Source organism: Monodon monoceros, unplaced genomic scaffold (assembly GCF_005190385.1).
Source record: "Monodon monoceros isolate NGI ecotype Baffin Bay Population unplaced genomic scaffold, NGI_Narwhal_1 Contig4080_ctg1, whole genome shotgun sequence".
In the NCBI taxonomy this organism is placed as follows: Eukaryota; Metazoa; Chordata; class Mammalia; order Artiodactyla; family Monodontidae; genus Monodon; species Monodon monoceros.
The window spans coordinates 20165-37273 of NW_021699984.1; the positions used below are offsets into that span (position 1 = coordinate 20165).

At 60.8% G+C, this 17109-nt stretch overlaps 1 protein-coding gene across 5 annotated transcripts in view; it reads right to left on the reverse strand.

Moving 5' to 3' along the window:
* The window catches only part of LOC114883789 (ankyrin repeat domain-containing protein 11-like), a 31859-nt gene extending 16353 nt beyond the window's left edge, over positions 1-15506 (reverse strand). Inside the window, exons 1-6 of one of the 5 annotated variants that reach the window (XR_003790689.1) lie at positions 15048-15506; positions 8762-8900; positions 1775-1871; positions 1180-1350; positions 863-1066; positions 38-180 (exon numbers count right to left, since the gene is read on the reverse strand). Coding sequence is in view for 3 of the 5 variants with exons in the window: in XM_029201938.1 (XP_029057771.1) it covers positions 38-180; positions 863-1066; positions 1180-1350; positions 8762-8900; positions 15048-15134 (744 nt within the window). In the remaining 2 variants the exon portion in view is untranslated. The remainder of the gene's footprint in view (positions 1-37; positions 181-862; positions 1067-1179; positions 1351-1774; positions 1872-8761; positions 8901-15047) is intronic. The other 4 variants (XM_029202104.1, XR_003790682.1, XM_029201938.1 and 1 more) reach the window with 4 other exon arrangements.
* Positions 15507-17109: the final 1603 nt, after the last annotated feature.

The following is a 17109-nucleotide window of genomic DNA, read 5'->3' on the forward strand; positions in this document are numbered from 1 at the left end:
GGCAGGCCTGCCGGGGGGTCTGCGGGGAGGCGCCCACCTTGTAGTGCCCGTTGTTGGCGGCGTCGTGCAAGGGCGTGTCGTCATCCAGGCCCTTGGTGTTCACCTCTGCGCCGGCGGCCAGCAGCTGCTTCGCCACGTCGTAGTAGCCCCGGTTGCAGGCCTCGTGCAGCGCGGTCCAGCCTGGAAACAGACACTCGGCACGTACGTGATTTAACCCTCAGGAAGGTCACTCCCGCGTCTGGGTGGCACTCAGGAAGCGCTAAGGACAGGACAGAGGCCTGGTGGGCGCCCAGCCTAGAAATGCCGACTGGTCTTTACTTGGGCGCCTCTGGGTTGCTCGTGACCTCTAGCGGTTAACCTTACAGACTAAGAATCTGCGAGGGTGACGTGGGCCACCGAGCTGACAAGGGTACAGGATCAATGAACACAGGGTCACAAGGGGAAGCCTCAGCCCAAGTCACCTGTCAACACACAGGGAGGATGTGCCCCGTCTGCAGACAGGGAAGCAGGCAGAGCGTGGCCACGGCCGCAGGTCTGGAAGGGCCTCCGTGAGCATGCGCTGAGGCCTCTCGGGGAGCGGCTGCTCACGTCGGCACGCACACAGAGCTGCCCCGTGGACAGTTCCCAGGGCTTTGGAAAAATGCAACTTAGGAAAATCGCTTTTTAAAAAAAAAAAAAAAAGGTGCTAAACTAGGTTTGGGTCCAACACCCAGGGCCGTGGGAAAACCCAGGATTCCACACAGGAAGGCCTCCTGGTCTCACAAACGCTCCCCTCTCAGTGCACAGCTCTGGACACACAGAAAGAGCAAATAATCCTATGTAAAAGGGGGTCTGCCCCGCGGCCCTCCCTCCGAGCTCTCACCTGCGAAGTCCTTGACGTTGACGTCCGCCCCCTCGCTGATGAGCTCCTTGATACGCCGGGCGTCCCCCCGGATGGCCGCCCGGTGTAGGCGGGTCTCTCCACGCTCATTTCTCTTGTTCACTTTATCTTTGGTTTTTGAGGCAGAATTGGGCGTCCCCTTCTGACACACTGTCGACTGGGAGGGGTGCTTTGGTGTCGTGTCCACTGCAGGCCGAGGAGAGGATGGGGGGAGGTTACCGGGAGGGACCTGCGGGGCTGGGTCACCGTCCCAAAGGAGGGCCTCCCAGGCCCCAGGACCACCTGCCCCCAGGGCTCACCTGGGCTGTTGGCAGACTCCTCGGCCGTCATCTGCATGAGGAGAGCCACCTGCTGGCGCTCCGAGAGCGGGTAGCCGGCGCGGATCCCAGACAGCCCCATGCCGAACAGCAGCCCGGCCTTGCGGGCGACAGGCTCCTTCTTGATCCTCTTCCGCTCGGGACCCTGCTTCTCTGTGAGGCGTGGAGGAGAGAGGGGAGACTTCATGCCACGGAGCCCTCTGACTCCGGGGCCTCACAGCCTGCGGGGGAGGGGAGGGACAGCTGGCAGCACGCACGCTGCCCGTCATCACCTCTTCCGGCAGTAGCTGTGCTGGGGACACGATTCCGACACCTCGTCACCAGCCACTGAAGCCAAGCTCGGCCCCCACCGACCGTCCACCGCTCCAGGTGCCTCCCCAGACCGTGCCCAGCGCGCCAGGCGGCGGGACGGACGACCCCGAGTCCCGGCTCACTCAGAACGGGCCTCGGTCTAGCAACTCCTAGTGTCTGTGGTCCAGGTCCTCCTCCCCACCCCGCCTCCAAAGAGTTCAGATGTAAATGCAAACACAGCTTAGAGACCCGCGGAGAGGTCAAGGCTGGCTGGGCGGTACTGTACCTTTCTTCTTGCTTCTAGGAGCCTCCATCTCATGCCATGGCGCTTCGAGGAGCGAACCAGCCTTGCAGTACCACGGCGTGGACTGAGCTGGAGGCATCTAAAGGCATCAACACAGAGCACTAACGAGATACGGCGCCAGCCCGGCGCCCCTCAGCCTCCTCACGACAAGCATACTGTGCTCCTCTGGCCCCTCACCTAACACCCTGCCGGCCTCAGGCAGAAACACTGCGCCGTGTCTTTCACAGGGGCAGGGGGGGCGGAGAGAAGAGACAACCCCCACTCCACCGACCAGGAGCCAAAAGCTCACTTTGCTCCACACTCACCCTCCTACTCACAGGAACTGGGGCTCCGTCGAGTCTCAGACCCCTCCCCTGCTGCCCTGTGCGCTCTGGGGAGCCCGGGGATGGGGGGGCCTAGGTCACGGGTGCGGACCACGGGGAGGGAAGCTGGGTCGCCACGGGGCCTGGGTGTCTGAGGGGCTCTCCCTGCTCTCCGCGTCCCCGGGCTGGGGTGACCTCTCCACTCCCACAACTACAACCCTGGGCTGCTCTCCACCTCAGGCCCCACAAGCGTGTCACGCTTTCCATTTTCTTACAAGGCGTTTTCTGTATGTTATTTCCTTAAAAAGTACCTTAAACTGCCTTTTTAAAAACTAAAGTTGTGATCTGCTGACAGCGGTGATCTGTGCATCTTAGGTGATGACCCCCAAGCACCACAGACCACCCTGCCAGCAACAACTGGTTTTTAACCAACGCACGAGGCATAGGCCCAAGCAAGGGGGAAATTCAGAAAGGACGCTCCTCAGGGGTGACCAAGGATCCCGCTCGCCTTCTCCCCCACCCCCAATTCCCCCACGACCCCGCAAAAGCAGTGAGGAAAGGGCGGCACATGGCCCCGGCTCTTCGAGGAGGCCTCTGCACAGGGCACAGCTGGCACCCAGCAGCTTCAAGGAGCCCCGAGAAACGAAGCCACGCTGGGGCAGTGGCCGGACCTGGGCAGGAGCCTGGCTCAGAAGCTCTCGCACAGCTGAGCGCCACACGGATGGGTCTGGGGGTCGGGGCAGGGGGAGGCCGTGTGGCCCTGCCCGCGCCCTGTGACCTGGGCCCTGCTCTGCCCAACCTCCTGGGAAGCACAGCCTGGCCTCAGACAATCGGGGTGTCTGGCCTCTCGGGCGGTGGAGACACGAAGCCCCAGAGAAGAGGACGGAAGCAGAGCCTCAGCGAAGCGCGTGGCCCCGCGGCCTCCGGCCGGGCAGTGGGTGGCACCTGCTGAGCACACCGGGGCACCTCAGGGGTGGAAGCAAGCAGCCCAGCCCCCCTCTCCGCAGCGCATGGGTCAGGACACACGCGCCCGTGGTTTAAGATGCCGGAGGAACCCGGCAGAAGGGCCACAGCCACCTCTGTCTTCAAGCGACCGTGCAGGCAGTGGACGCCCAGGACCAGGGAGGTGCCTCGAGGGTCTTGCCTGCGCTGCTGTTGAGTGGCAGCGAAGAAGCAACTTCTACCCAGAGACTCTGATGTCGGCGGCAGAGCTGGGCCCTGTGGCACCGGCCTGTGGTCTCAGGAAAGGGCTGGGAGAGCTGTAAGGCTCAGGCAACCCCAGCACGCGTCCACACCTGCCCAGGGGCCCTGCTCACCCCACACGTGGAGGAGAACAGACTAACCCTCTGGTCTCCCCAGGCTTAACACAGGAAAAAACCCCAAATGTAATCCCATCTTCTGAGACACCAACTTCTCGGTGGTGGAGGGTACTTCTCTACAGGTGCCGCGGCTGCCGGGATCTGCAGAGCCCACGTCTGGCCGGGCTGGGAGTCGCAGGTGGAGCGGCTGCCCACGGAACCCGGGCCACAGAGGAGCGGAGGCCAGGGCGCTGGTGCTGCAGAAGGGCCCTCCTGCCCAGCCACTGCGTCCTGTCGGCAGGGGCCAAGCCGGGGGTCAACCCAGGTGAGACCTGCAGAACGTCCTTCCTGCCCTGCCCTGAGGTGGGCGACGGCCCCACCTTCCAGCGCAGGGATGGGGACACGGCAGAGGAGGTGCCCGGGCAACGGCCCAGCTCCCTCAGCGCTCTGCCAACGTTTTGTTTCTCACATCCAACCGGAAGCAGAACAGAAGTTACACGAAGCCCAGGCGGTGTGTGTCAAGTTGTAGACTGGAAAACTGGCAGGTCCATGTGAGTGGCGAGCAAGGCCAAAGGGTGCTGTGGAGGCGCAGGGGCTGGAGCACACCCTGCCCCCTCGTTCCCCGGGGACGCCAGCCATGCCGTCTTCCCAGGGTAATGGGGGGAAGGCAGTCTCATGAGCCTGGACAGTGCCCTCACCGTGAGGAAAGCAAAGCACAGCCGTGTGACTCGGCCTGTATGTCCATGGCGCCTTGATTCTCACGCTCAATCACCCCGCTGGTCCTCTGTGAAATCAGGGCCACGTTTATCATCTCTTCCTGGGACACGGTCACCCAGCTAGGAGATGCAAGGATCCCCAGCCCCCCAGGCCATCCCTGGGTTTCCCCCTAAATGCTGTTCCTGTCTCCCCCAGAACACGCCTCTGCTCTCCTCCCACAGCCCCCGTGGCCTCTGCTGGGGCTGGGCCTGAGGAGGGCGCAGCCCTGAGGGCCTCTGTTTCAGGACCCAGCACCCAGAGTCCACTCCTCCTGGGGAGTTTCACTCCCCAGCAAAACTGACGGCGTCCAGTGGAGAACTTCCCCGAGTCACGGCGAATCCTGGCAGCAAAGACACAGAGTGAGCTTCTGGGAGAACATCTCCTCTGGCTTCCGGGACGTGGTCTGCAGACACTCTCCCGGCCGCCTTCTGTGTCCCCTCGGGCGGTCCCGTGGTTCCACACGACGCTCTGCGTGGAGCCCGCACCCTGCGCAGACACCGGCGGCCCCGTGTGCTCCTCTTGGACCCCGGTCGGCAACTCCCCTGCTTCCTTCTGTGCCTCAGCCAAGGCGGCGTCTTTAGGTTCAGCAGCTTCCAGCTCACTTACCCTGCTCATGGTGGACCCGGTAAGTGCTAGAACCCGTCCCCCGCCCGAATGCTTCGTTTCAGCAATCGTTTCTGCTGCCTTATGCTCTGTTTTACATTGTGAAAACCCTGCCTGATCTTCTGGACGCTGTTCTGTGTCTGCTCGGGTGCCTTCCTCCTGTGGCGGCCATCTCTGGGTCCAATCCTCGTCTCCGCTCTGGGGCCTAGGAAGGCGCACAGAGGCCCAGGGAGGGCCAGCCCCATGGGGGCAGGACGGCGTGAGCCTGGGGAGCCCTCTCGGCCCCCAGGCTGGAGGATGGCATCTTCCAGCCGGAGGTGTCGGCGGGCACAGCTGCCCTCAGCCCGTCCACTGCCACCAGAAGCCCCGTGGCTGACAACCAGGGCATACCAACGTTGCCGAAAGTGGGAAATCTATGACTCTCCTCAGATGTCACCATTGTCAGGGCTCCGCCCTGTGGTGGGGAGGGGGCGGAGGAGGTCCTCGGTCTCCCATGCAGTTGCAGGGCTCGGCCCACGGCAGGCTGATGGGAGGTGGGTGGTCGGCACTGGGACCTGCTGTCCCAAGAGCGGCCCGTCCCTTGGCCTCAGAGCACACCTCCCACACCACACAGGGCCTGACCTCCTCGATCAGTCACAAACACAGGCTTCTGACCAAGAAGCCGGCCCAGGCACAGTCCACGTGGGACAGATACCCCGTCAGGTGACGTGCTGCACGGGGTCCTCCCCGCATTACACTCCGACCCTCCAAGAGCCACTGGACCCACATGGGCACCATCATTCAGGCTGTGGTGACAAACGGCTTCCCTTCTGATTTCTTGCTCTGTGTCTCCTCCTTTTCCTTTTTAAAAAAATTTCCAGCGTTGATCGTTTAAAGACAGAGCGGTCTGTGTGGCCTTCAGCAAGTCCCCGGCCTGAGAAGGACAGGCTGGACCCCCCACGTCTCACTCCCCCGGCAGTGGCTGCTCCAGCTCCAGGTAAGGGCGACCACAGAGCCGTCCCACAGGTGACCGTGATCAGGAGGCCAGAATCTACGGAGGTGAGGTTGGCATAAAGGGCCTGGACAACAGGGGTTCCCAACCACTGACCCCAACTTTCACTACAGCAGTAAATCATAATCCAGACCGCCAGCAGCACACGAACAGCATCATCCATCCCACCCCTGCCTGGGGGCCTCCGACCACCCCTCAAGCTCCCCACACCCAAACCCGGGAGTTCACCGGGTGGAGCGGCCACCCTGACCCAGACCAGAGAGAAGCGGGCCAAGCCACGCCCTCTCGACTTGGCCTGGGATGGAGGTGGCCAGCGTCCTACACCAGTCCTGCCCGCTCTGGGGTCCCGAGAGCTCCAGGGTCACAGTGTGGGTGGCATGTGCCCTCCCAACCAGAGACTCACAGCGTGTCACGCCTGGCAGGCGGCCAAGCCCCTGCATGGTCACCCACGTGACCTCCAGCACTTGGCAGGGGGCGTGCTCAGAGCCCAGCGCCAGTGAATCCCCACACACAGGGCAGCCTTGAGCAGGAGTCCCGACAGGCCCTGCCCACCAGGGAAGCTGCGTGCCCACCGCCTCCGTCCCCAAATCCCAGCCCTAGACGGGTGAGCTGCTCACACATCCTCACTGCAGGGCCAGCACAAAGTAGAAGCAAAGAAACGTTGGGAGCTGAGAACAGGCCCCTCTCTGAAGGGCCCTGGGGGCTCCAGGTGGGAGGCGGGAGGGCTGCTGTCAGACTGAGCAAGAAGCCTGCAGGGCTTCATCCACACGGACCTCAGCAGGAAGTGTGCGTACACTTACGTTGCGGGGAAATTAAACACATAAGAAGCAGACAGCAGAGTATAATTTGAAGCAGGTCCTGGTCCCACCAAGACTGGCACCGGGCAGGAGGGCCCCCTCTCCCTGCCTGCAGGCGCCCGCCCACTGGTGGCCTGAGCTCCAGGGAGGACGCCCCAGCCCTGACTAAGCGCTGCGGGCCTCCTGGGGACCGGGAAACAGGAGGGTGCTCCCAGGGAGCCCGAGGGTCTCTGGGGGATGCTCACCAGCCTCCCCCTCTCAGGGAGCACAGCCGGAGAAACTACTGGCCACTTGCAACAGTCCCGTGAGCGCCAGGCTACATCTTCCCAGCAGGGGGCGCTGGAGGGACACGGCAGGAGCCAGCAGGCAGGGAGGGGACGTGGGAACACGGGGACCTTCAGCCTCCCTAGCTCGGCGCTCACCAGAGTTGGCACTTCTGTACAAGAGCCTCCCCATCTGCCCTGGGGCAGGCGGGCAGGCGGCACCTGGTGGAAGCGAGGCCTCTCAGAGGAAGAGCTTCACTCTGCCCGGCCAGGCGGCCGCTCACCAGGAAGGGCAGGGAGGGGTCAGTGACCAGGGCTGCAGGCGAGGTGCCCAGTCCTGGCCCGAAGGATGAGACGCTCCCAGTTACTGGAGACCAGTTCTGCCACATGACCAAAGCAGGTGTACAAGAAAGCTGCACGGTCAGCCCCTGAACCCCGGGGGGGGGGGGGGGGGGGGATGGGCAGGACACAGTCACCCAGTCGAAGGCCCCCCCCTCCTCCCACACTGTGTACTACTGAAAAAGCCGGCACATAAGCGGAGCCATGCAGCTCACAGCCGTTCTGTTCAAGGGTCAATGGTACAGCAAAACTGGCCCCCAAAGGGATAGACACTCAACAGTAAGAGGACAAATGCTGGACTTTCCATGTATTTAGACTTTGTCCCTGCCTGGAAAATCCCACTTGCAAAACGTTCTTCAGTTTCCCACCTGCCTGGCGCCCCGTGCTGAGACGCCAACCGTCCCCCAGGCCTGCTGGAGGCCGCCTTCACGGCCAGCACCCCGCAGACACCCCCGAGGACGCCGCGCCCGCCTGTGCTCGGGCAGGGACATCCCAGAGGACGACACCGACCTGCAGGCCCCCAGCACCCAGGAAGCCGCACCCAACAGCGACGCCACGCCCTCCAGTACCAGAGCTGGCTTAGGCACCCAAGCCTGAGCTGGGCCTGTCTCTTCTGCACCCAGAGCCCGAGGCACAGGGTCCCTGCGAAGACTCCCACCTCCTGTGCCCTCCTCCCCGGCCCACCCCCTCCCCTTGCGGAGGACCCCGCGGAGGTCGAGCCGCCTGCCCCGGACCCCAGCCATACCCCAGCCGGCACCACCAACCCCGCCAACCTGCTTCACCAGCCTGCAACTAACCCAGGTCTCTGCTCAGTGGCTGCGGGCCTGGGGCGCACCCGCCTGGGGGTCGCCCTGTGCAGGAGGCGTTGTGAGTGAAGACGTTCATTTCAGGCTGTTCCCCCTGCCATTTCTCCCAATTCTCTCACATTTATGTCATTCCTGTACCTGCCATTTTCCTGAGACCTGACACAAACCCTCACGTGCAGCAAAGCCCCCTGCCCTCCGCCCGATCCTGGCAGGACCTCTGCTCCTTCCCCCGTGGCTGCATCCTGGGGGACCCAGGCCCCCTCGCGGCTCTGTGGATCCACCCCACACCTGCCCCTGGCTTAGGGGGTCTGCAGTCAGATGACTGGTAGGCGGGGAAGGCCCAGGACACCAGGACCAAGAGGAGGAGTGTGAGCCGGCTGGCAAAGGGGCCGGGTTCTTGTCTGGACCCAGCACATGTCCCTGCAGGCAGCTCGGATGGAACCAACCTGAACGCACACACGCCACGTGGTGGTGAGTGGCACACCCGCAGCGCACGCGCAGGGGGACTGCGTGCCTCCTGCTCATTCTCACAGCTCCCTTTGGCCTCCATTTCAAACAACTGGGTTTAATTTATGTGCTTCTGCAGCCCTGAGGGGAAACACGTTTATCCTCCCATGTGAAGTTCTCCAGAGGCTCTCCTTGAGGGAGAGGAGCCCGTGCTCACACGCACGGGAGGCCCCTGGGCAGGCTGGGGGAACGTGGCTTCTGTGCACACTTGCGGGAATCCTCTGCCCGGGAATCTGCCCTGTCAGCTGTGAGTCACCCCCTCCCGGGTCCGTGCGGCAGAACTGGGGCGCCGGGGGCGGGTGGGTACCTGTGTCCGAGTCCTTCTGCTCTCCATTGGCGCCCACAGTGAAGGGCAGCTTCCGCTTGGTCGTTCGCTCTCTCACCTCCTTCCCACCATCAGTGCGGTCCAGCTTTGGGGTCTTGGTTAGAGAAACTTTATCTTTATCCTGGAGAAGAGAGTGACGCTTTCAGACGCTGGCCCCAAGTTAGACTCTCAAAGTCCTTACGTCTAGCAGGACTTCACGTGCCCGGAAAGCAAGTCTCTTATCTGGGCAATGGACACCCCTCCTGCCCACCAGGCTCAGAGGCACCCACGGCCCTACCACCTCGCTGCCTCCTGCCTCGTGTTCCCAGGGATGGACTCAGTAACGGGGAAAACGCACCTTCACAGGGGCCTGCTGACAGACGGAACCCGCCCTCCACTGGAAACTCTCCCTGTGACCGTGAACGAAGGGGCCCGGCCTCACACCGAACGGGAGAGTATGTCTGCCCTGAGATGCTGGCTCCCCTCCAGCGTGTTGTCCCTCGCCTGCCCGGGGCCTGAGCCACCTCTGGTCACCACAGGCCTGTGACACTGCAGGGCCGTGTTTGGGACGGATCTTGCAGCCGCAGCATCCCCGGAGCAGAGCCCAGTGCAGGCGACCCAGCCCAGAGCAGGAGCTGGCTAGAGGGCGGCCGGGTGTGGCCATCGCTCCCAGCCCTGCTGACCTGTAAGGACCCGGGAGCCCGAACTCCAGCCTCAACCTGGGAGGTCCAGCCGGGCGTCCGCCTCGCCTGCCACCGTCTGCAGAACCGGGGGAAGCGCCACCTTGGGGGGGGGGGGGGGGGGGGATCGGGATGTGACACGCCCCGCACAGAAAGGGCAGCACACAGAGCCCTGAGGGTGGGGTGGGGGCGCTCAGCAGAGCCTCAGGCTAACCAGTGCCCCGGCTCGTCTGCCCGCAGCGCACCACACCACACGGGCCAGCCAATTTGCGTTGCTGACAGGGAGGATGGCACTGCTACCGCCAGGCGGCCCCTTCTCCAGCAGCAGGCTTCCGTTCTGGAATCCACCCCAGGGAGGCGGAGGCAAACACACGGCCCTCACAGCAGCCCTCACGGCACTGGGGCGTCGGGTGCTCCTGGGAGGGGACGCCCAACCCTGAGCGGCGCGAGTCCTGTCTCCCGGGGCCCTGAGAGTCCTCCACTTGACTGCCACGCCGTGCCCTCCAGTCTCAGCAGGCAACGAGACGCCCTTGGGTGACCAAGGAGACCCCGCCACAACACACCACCAGCTCCGAGGGCACCCGGAGCGCGAAGAGGGACCAGAAGGCAGAGCCCGAGCCTCGGCCGAGCCGGTGCCAGAGGCACCAGGACACAGGCCCGCTTGTCACCACCTGCACGCACCTCCGCCCCGCCCCCCGCCGCCCCTGCCAGGAGAACAGCAACCACCAGTGGAAGCCCCAAACTGTAATAAGCAACCTGCCACCAAAAAAATTCCTGGTCCGGTTGGTTAATCTGATCGACAGACACAAAAAAAGATAACACAAATCACAATAACAACGTATTCAGAAATGCAAGAAATTAAAAAATCAATGTAATTCACCACACTAAGAAAATAAAGGACGGGGACTTCCCTGGTGGTCCAGTGGCTAAGACTCCACACTCCCAATGCAGGGGGCCCAGTCGATCCTTGGTCAGGGAACTAGATCCCACATGCCGCAACTAAGAGTTTGCATGCTGCAACTAAAGATCCCGCATGCTGCAACTAAGAGCCAGCAACTAAAGATCCCGCATGCTGCAACTAAGAGCCAGCGCAGCCAAATGAATATTTAAAAAATGTTTTTAAAAAAAAAGGATGGAAAATTATGATCATCTCCACAGCTGCAGAAAAGCCCTGAGGTCCTGAGGCCAACTCCCAGCACACTGTGGGGAGGGACGTCCCCCACCTGACACAAGTTTGGTGCGGAAGATTGGGTGCCACCGCCGAGAGGGGGTTCAAGGCAGGAATGCCTATACTCACCACATCTACTGAAAAACTAAACCTATTTTTTAATGAGCAAAAGATCTGAACACGCACTCGTCAGAAAAAAATATCCATACAGCCAGTTAACGTTTGGAAAGGTGATCGGCGTTGGGAAAATGCAAATTAAAACCAGGAGGCAACACCAGTACTCTCACAAGAATCGCTGACTGGACCGGCAGAGCAGTGGGCCTCGGACGCTGCTTGGGGCCACTCAGAGTTTCTAACAAAGTCCGGGGAGTGAGTGACGTGCCACACAAACTCACAGTTTTGTTCATAAGAGTAAAAGAAAGAAAGAGCAACCGCCCATCAAAAGGCAAATGGGTGCATCCACTCCAGTGCAGCCGTAGACGGAACATTCCACAGCTGCGGGAAGATGCCGGCAGGCTGCGCCCCACCGTGACAACACGCCTCAGGGGGGCGGTCTCCTCCACGGTCAGACCAGGCCAGCCCCGCCCCCCTCTTCTTCCTGAGGGATAACAAGGAGTATTTTATCTTACGACGCTGTGATTTTACACAGGAGAAAATCCAGAGGAATTTACAATTAAACTCTTCAAATTAGTAAGTGAATGAGAAGCTCAATCACACAAAAAGTGATTGGTTTCTATATACTATAAACCATTAGGAAATCATGCTGAAATATTACATATTTATATCGAAAGACATTAAATACATAGGAATGAATCTAACAAAAGGTGTTCAAGCCCTCTACATAGACAATTACAAACATTACTGAGAGAACAGAAATTAGACTGATAAAAATGCAGGCCCACTTATGGGACACTGTTCAATACTGTTAGCACAGCATATCTCTCCCAACTCATCTCTACATTCAAAGCAATCCAATCAAAATCCAGCAGGCTTTGCGTGGAGATCAACCAGCTTTTTCCAAAATGTACATGGAAACGCAGAGGGTCACAAGTAGCAAGGACAATTCTGAAGAACAACGAAGATGGGCAAATTAAACTGCCAGGTATCAAGACTGTACAATTATAGTCACAACAGGTGGTCCTGGACCCAAGGGCCAAAGGTTCAGAGCAAAGAGCAGAAGCTGAGCCCCACTTGACTGGTGACAAGGGCTCCGCTACAACCCAGCAGGAAAGGACAGTCTTCCCAGTGACAATGACCATGTGGACATCCACAGGGAAGAAAATAAACCTTGACCCTCCCTTACAGCACAAAACACAAAATGAGTCCAGATGGATCACAGACGGAGAGCTCGCAGAGGACGGTACAGGAGACCAGCAGACGACAGAAAAAGGCAAATTAAACTGACATCACCAAGTGTTAGCACGGATGGGTCCGCCTGACCTAGGCTTTGGGGGTGCAGAACTGTGCAGTCACTTTGACGAACCATTAAACCCTATCTGCTGCCTCCACAGAAAAACCCCAATGTATGTATGTTCACATCACACCTGGACTGGAAAGAACCCAGATATGTATCAGCACAGGAATCGGCAGAGAAGCTGCTTGAACGTCCATCCGATGGACACCACACAGCCACAGAGGAAGAGCCTCCTTCCAACAGCAAGGGCCTGTCCATCCGAAGGAAGCAGAGATCCCCACCATGAGTCCGCATCCCCTGTGGGTGGGGGCGGGGTGTTACTGTGGGGACTGCTCGCGGGGGAGGGGGGTGTCCCGAGAGCCTGGTCTGGATCATCGTGATCCCAGGTTCTAGAAAGGAAATGTGCATTTCTACTTCACTAAAAGTGCTCACAGAAAGCTTTTAACCCTCAGCCAGAGCAGAGCAGGGCAGACCTCGCTGAGCCTCCCTCACTAGTACCCAGGCACCGTCACAGGGACCAACCATACACACTCTACAGTGTGTTTACTTCCTCAATGCTAACAGGATGGCTAGACGTCAAGTTCAACCTCTATCGGGTTCAACCTCTATCAGTTCAACCTCCGTGTCAGACCGTGGCACACCCTGAAAACTGCTGTGGCCCAGCAACCAGCGTCCCCCACGGACGCTCAGCCAGCTCCCACACACCACGTAGAGAGAGAGGAGGGCTGGCTCTTAACCCGCACCCCACACACCTGCCCTGGAACCACCTCGACTATGACTAACTGAGTCTTATCTGTAAATGACCAACAACGACAGAAGCCAGTAGGAGTGAGGGCTCTATCAGCCGCCAGAAACAGCACAAACAGGTGGATCTGACTGTCCCGCCTTCGTCTGCTGAAAAGATGACCCTTTCGCAATGGAGCAGCCTCAGCACCTTGTAGACAAGCAGCTGAGCACACACGTGGGTGCCTGTGGGGACCCTGCTCCCCAGGACAGGTGTGCACCTGTCTCCACTGCCCCGCAGCTTCACAGCCAAGGCCGAGGGCCTCCGACTGCCTCCTGCCTTTTCAAGGTGGCTGTTGTTGCGCCAGGTCCTTTGAATTTCCAAACACACTTTGGAAGCAGCTTATCGGTTTCTCCCCCAAAGCCCTCAGGGGCTTGGACCTGCATCACGACAGCTCTATGAGACTGGCTTGGGGAGCGCTGGTATCTGAACACTATGGAGCCACCCTTGGCCCGTAGGCCCTGCTCCTCTCCAGCGGCTCAGAACTGCCTGAATTTCCCACAGCAAAGTTCTGCAGGTTTCAGGGTGCACATCTTTCATCAAATTAATCCCTAAACAGTCTGTGTAGCCTTTTTTTTTTTTTTGCGGTACGCGGGCCTCTCACTGTTGTGGCCTCTCCCGTTGCAGAGCACAGGCTCCGGACGCACAGGCCCAGCGGCCACGGCTCACGGGCCCAGCCGCTCCGCAGCATGTGGTATCCTCCCGGACCAGGGCACGAACCCGTGTCCCCTGCATCGGCAGGCAGACTCTCAACCACTGCACCACCAGGGAAGCCCCACACACGTGTTTTTAAACTTCCACGCCTGACCGCTGGCTAACAGCGCTCAGAAAAGACACTCTGCACGCTGCTCTGCCCACAGCCTCGCTCCGCAGGCCTCGCACCCCGCCGCTTCCGCGCACACCTCCTGGGCCTCCTCCACAGACCGCCCTGTCGTCTGGGGGAACGCAGCTGCCCTCCCCGCTCCAGTCAGGGTGCTCCTCTCTCTCAAGGCCTGACCTGTCCCTCCCCTGCGAAACCTGCGTGGACACCTGTGGTGTCACACAGCCATGCCCGGGGAGCGTCCAGGGTGGACAGCACTGCCCTGTGGAGGGGAGGGGGTCGCAGCGGGTGGCGTGTGCTTCAGCCGGCGTCCCGCAGAGAGCGGGGCAGGGCGCGGGGCTGGCTCCTCGGCCAGGCACAGCTTGTTCCTCGGGCCTTTTTCTCTATCTCCCTCTCTGCAATCCCCAGCGCCACTGGGACCGCAGGAGTCCACCTGGGACGGCAATACCCCGACCCCTTCACTGCCACCAGAAGGCCTGTCTGGAGCCCCGAGAGGAGCGGGGGCTCCCAGGGGCTTTGGATCCATGGATCCCTGCCACCCTTCCTGTGAATTCAGCATCTGGATGCGGCCTCCTACTCTCTCCTCAGTGGATTCCTCTGGGATTCCGGGAACCAGCACTCCCAGAGTTTCCCAGCGCTGGGAGGAGCATGGAGCCCGAGGCCTCTTCCCAGACCTGCTCGTAAAACCACGGGACAAAGCAGCAACAAGCCACATCCAGCTTCCACACTGAGGGCTTCTCTGAACGTCCTCCTCCTGGATCAAGGGGGGCCGGGCACAGGCCACAGCACCCCACGCAGAGCACGGGCGAGGCCACCTTTGCAGGTGGGCCCTCCCTCAGGAAGCCTGTGAGTCTGTAACTCCTACAGACCAGCCTGGGGGTTCCTCTAAGAACAGTCTGGAGGGAACACTGGGTGTCACGGCTTGTGGAGCACACAGCACACACCCCCGAGCCCAGGGCACCAGCACACTAACAGGGCACAACGATGCAGATTTACAACCCATTTTCCTATTCACATTGGCAACAAGCAAACGGGGAGTACAATTAATTACCCAGCAGCGTTTCAAGTCAGGACCACTCGCACAGCTACCGTCAGATTCGGTCTGCCAGCAACCATATGGCAGGAACCCATGGTCCTGAGGCACAGACGGTGGGGCCGAACTGGGGTTCTCTCAGACAGCAATTTCTGTCCACGGACCTAGTGCTTAAAGCTCCACTTTGGCCCCCAAATAACAAACATCCTTAAAAAAAGCCAGACGTGTCCTCCACAGCCACCCAGCACAGCAGTTCCTCCACTGCCGCCCGAAGAGGGTCTCGCGGCACAGACGTCGCCCACTGCAGAGGGACAAGCGACAGTGACACCCCCAGCCCTCCCCCGGGCCCGGACGAGGCCCACGCGGAGTGGTGGGGGAGGACGAGCTCACCTTTTTCCCGGGCTGCTTCTCCACCATGTCGCTGCTCAGGGAACGCTCCTCCTGCTGTGGGGTTCTAGAACACCCACCCTTGGGCATCGTTTCCTCCTCACCAGGCCTTTATTCACGCCGCCATCGCTTCATCGTCAACCGTCTGCTTAAAAACAGAGGGCACGGGGTTAAGGTCCAGTGACCCCACATGAAACCCAGGTGCCGCCTCCAGTCGGTGATGCACGATGCATGGACGCAGCAGCCTTCTGAGGGGGCCGCTCCTGATGCACCGGCCCGGCAGGCAGCCCCGGCAGCGGCACGTCTACCCTCCACGAGGGAGAACAGCAGAACCCCGGGGTGCACGCGGGGCCCTGCTCCGGGGGTCAGGCGCCACACATGCTCGGTGGCAGCACCCTCTGCCCACGGGCAGGGTCACACCTCGAGGTCCAGGGGATCACGCCCACCACCCTCTCGGCCACCTGCCGTCACCTGCAAAACAGCCCCCTGCCCCCACCCCCAACAGAAGGTCAGAATGAGGGCTACTCTGCCACTCAGAAAGCACCCAGCACCCCGAACTCCCCAACTCCCGCGAGTCAAGTGTCCAGAAGGTAGGCAAGTGACGCCGCTGGGGAACGCCCGGAGGATGTCAGGCAGCTGTGGCGCCCACTCCTGCACGTGGGCCTGAGGCCTGGGCCCCTGCACTTCCCAGGACACATGCTGTGGTTATCGTGTTTTCTGTATTTTATGTTTTGGCATCTTCAGTTTGCTTTCTGGGGACAGACCACCCTCCCACCAGGGCCAGCCCTTTCTTGGCGATGGCCAAGAACCCCCCACAAAACCACCCACCACCCCACCTACCTCTCACACACAAGGCGCCGACTCCCCCGAACATAACGCATCCCAGGTACCACATAACCAGAGACCACCCCACAGCCCGCGGAACTGTCCACTCCGCCCATCGCCTTCCCCATGGAGACCCCAGTGGAGACGCTGGCCGACTCGCCTCTCAATCCTGTCTGCTGCTCCCAACAAGCCCGGTGCTTCCCTGGCGGCCGTGCCGGCACAGCCAGGCGCTCTGCACCTGTGCGTGGAGTCGTCTCTGCCTGTGGCCACACTGACCCGACCCGCCCCTGCCCAATGTGGACAGCTGTCCCCTCCCCCCCCCCCCCCGTCCTCCTGTGCTTGCTCCACGAATCACATCCGGGGTGCGTGCTGCGCTCAGCAGAGGGAACAGGGAAAAGCGCGTCTGCTCCATCCTCCTGAAAGCCTTCCTCGCAGACATCCTCCTCACAGGGTCAGAGAACAGTTCACACAAACCGAATCACACCTCTGGCGCCTTGTCGTGTTGGACGAGGGGTTTTGTAAATAGCTCACCCAGAATTAAACAGCCTCTACTCTGTATGGTTTTGGAAACACGCTGTTCAGAAGCGTTCTGGAGTGGCAGCTCCGACCTGCCCTTCACCAGCCTCTGGAGAGCCTGTCTCCTTTTCCACGTTAACGGATCAAAGGTTCCCCGAGTGTCCCCTTGCTTATTCACTGGCCAACACACATCTAGCTGTAGTCAGTGGAGGGACCACGCCGCCTCCTGACACCGCCTGCGCAGCACACCGCAGAGGAGGTGGGCCAGGCTCTGCCTCCACACGTTCCCCGTGGCTGCGGCCGGAAATGGTGGTTCCTATCTGCGCTTGAAACTGTGAACGCCAAGCTCTCTTCCAGTTTTCCACGACCAAACTGGACTGTCTCAGCCTGAGGAATGGCATATCAGAGCCTGACTCAGGACAGCTGCTGAATCCCAGGGCTACCTGGGAACTCATCAGCAATGTTTCCACAGAAATTTAAAGATTATCCGAAAGTTAATGTTTCTGAAAACCTCCTGACTGCCTGCTCCCAAGATGGAAACTCAGGCCACGGAGCCGTGGACGCGCGACGCTCGTGCCCCCAGACGCGAATCCCCAAGTGTGTGGAGCCAGGCAGCGCACGCCGGGCGGACCCACGAGTCCCGGACCCCGACCTTGCCGCGTCCAAACCAGGAGGGCGCGTGGACAGCCGGCCCAGGCCTCAAAAGCTGATGTCACCAAGTGCC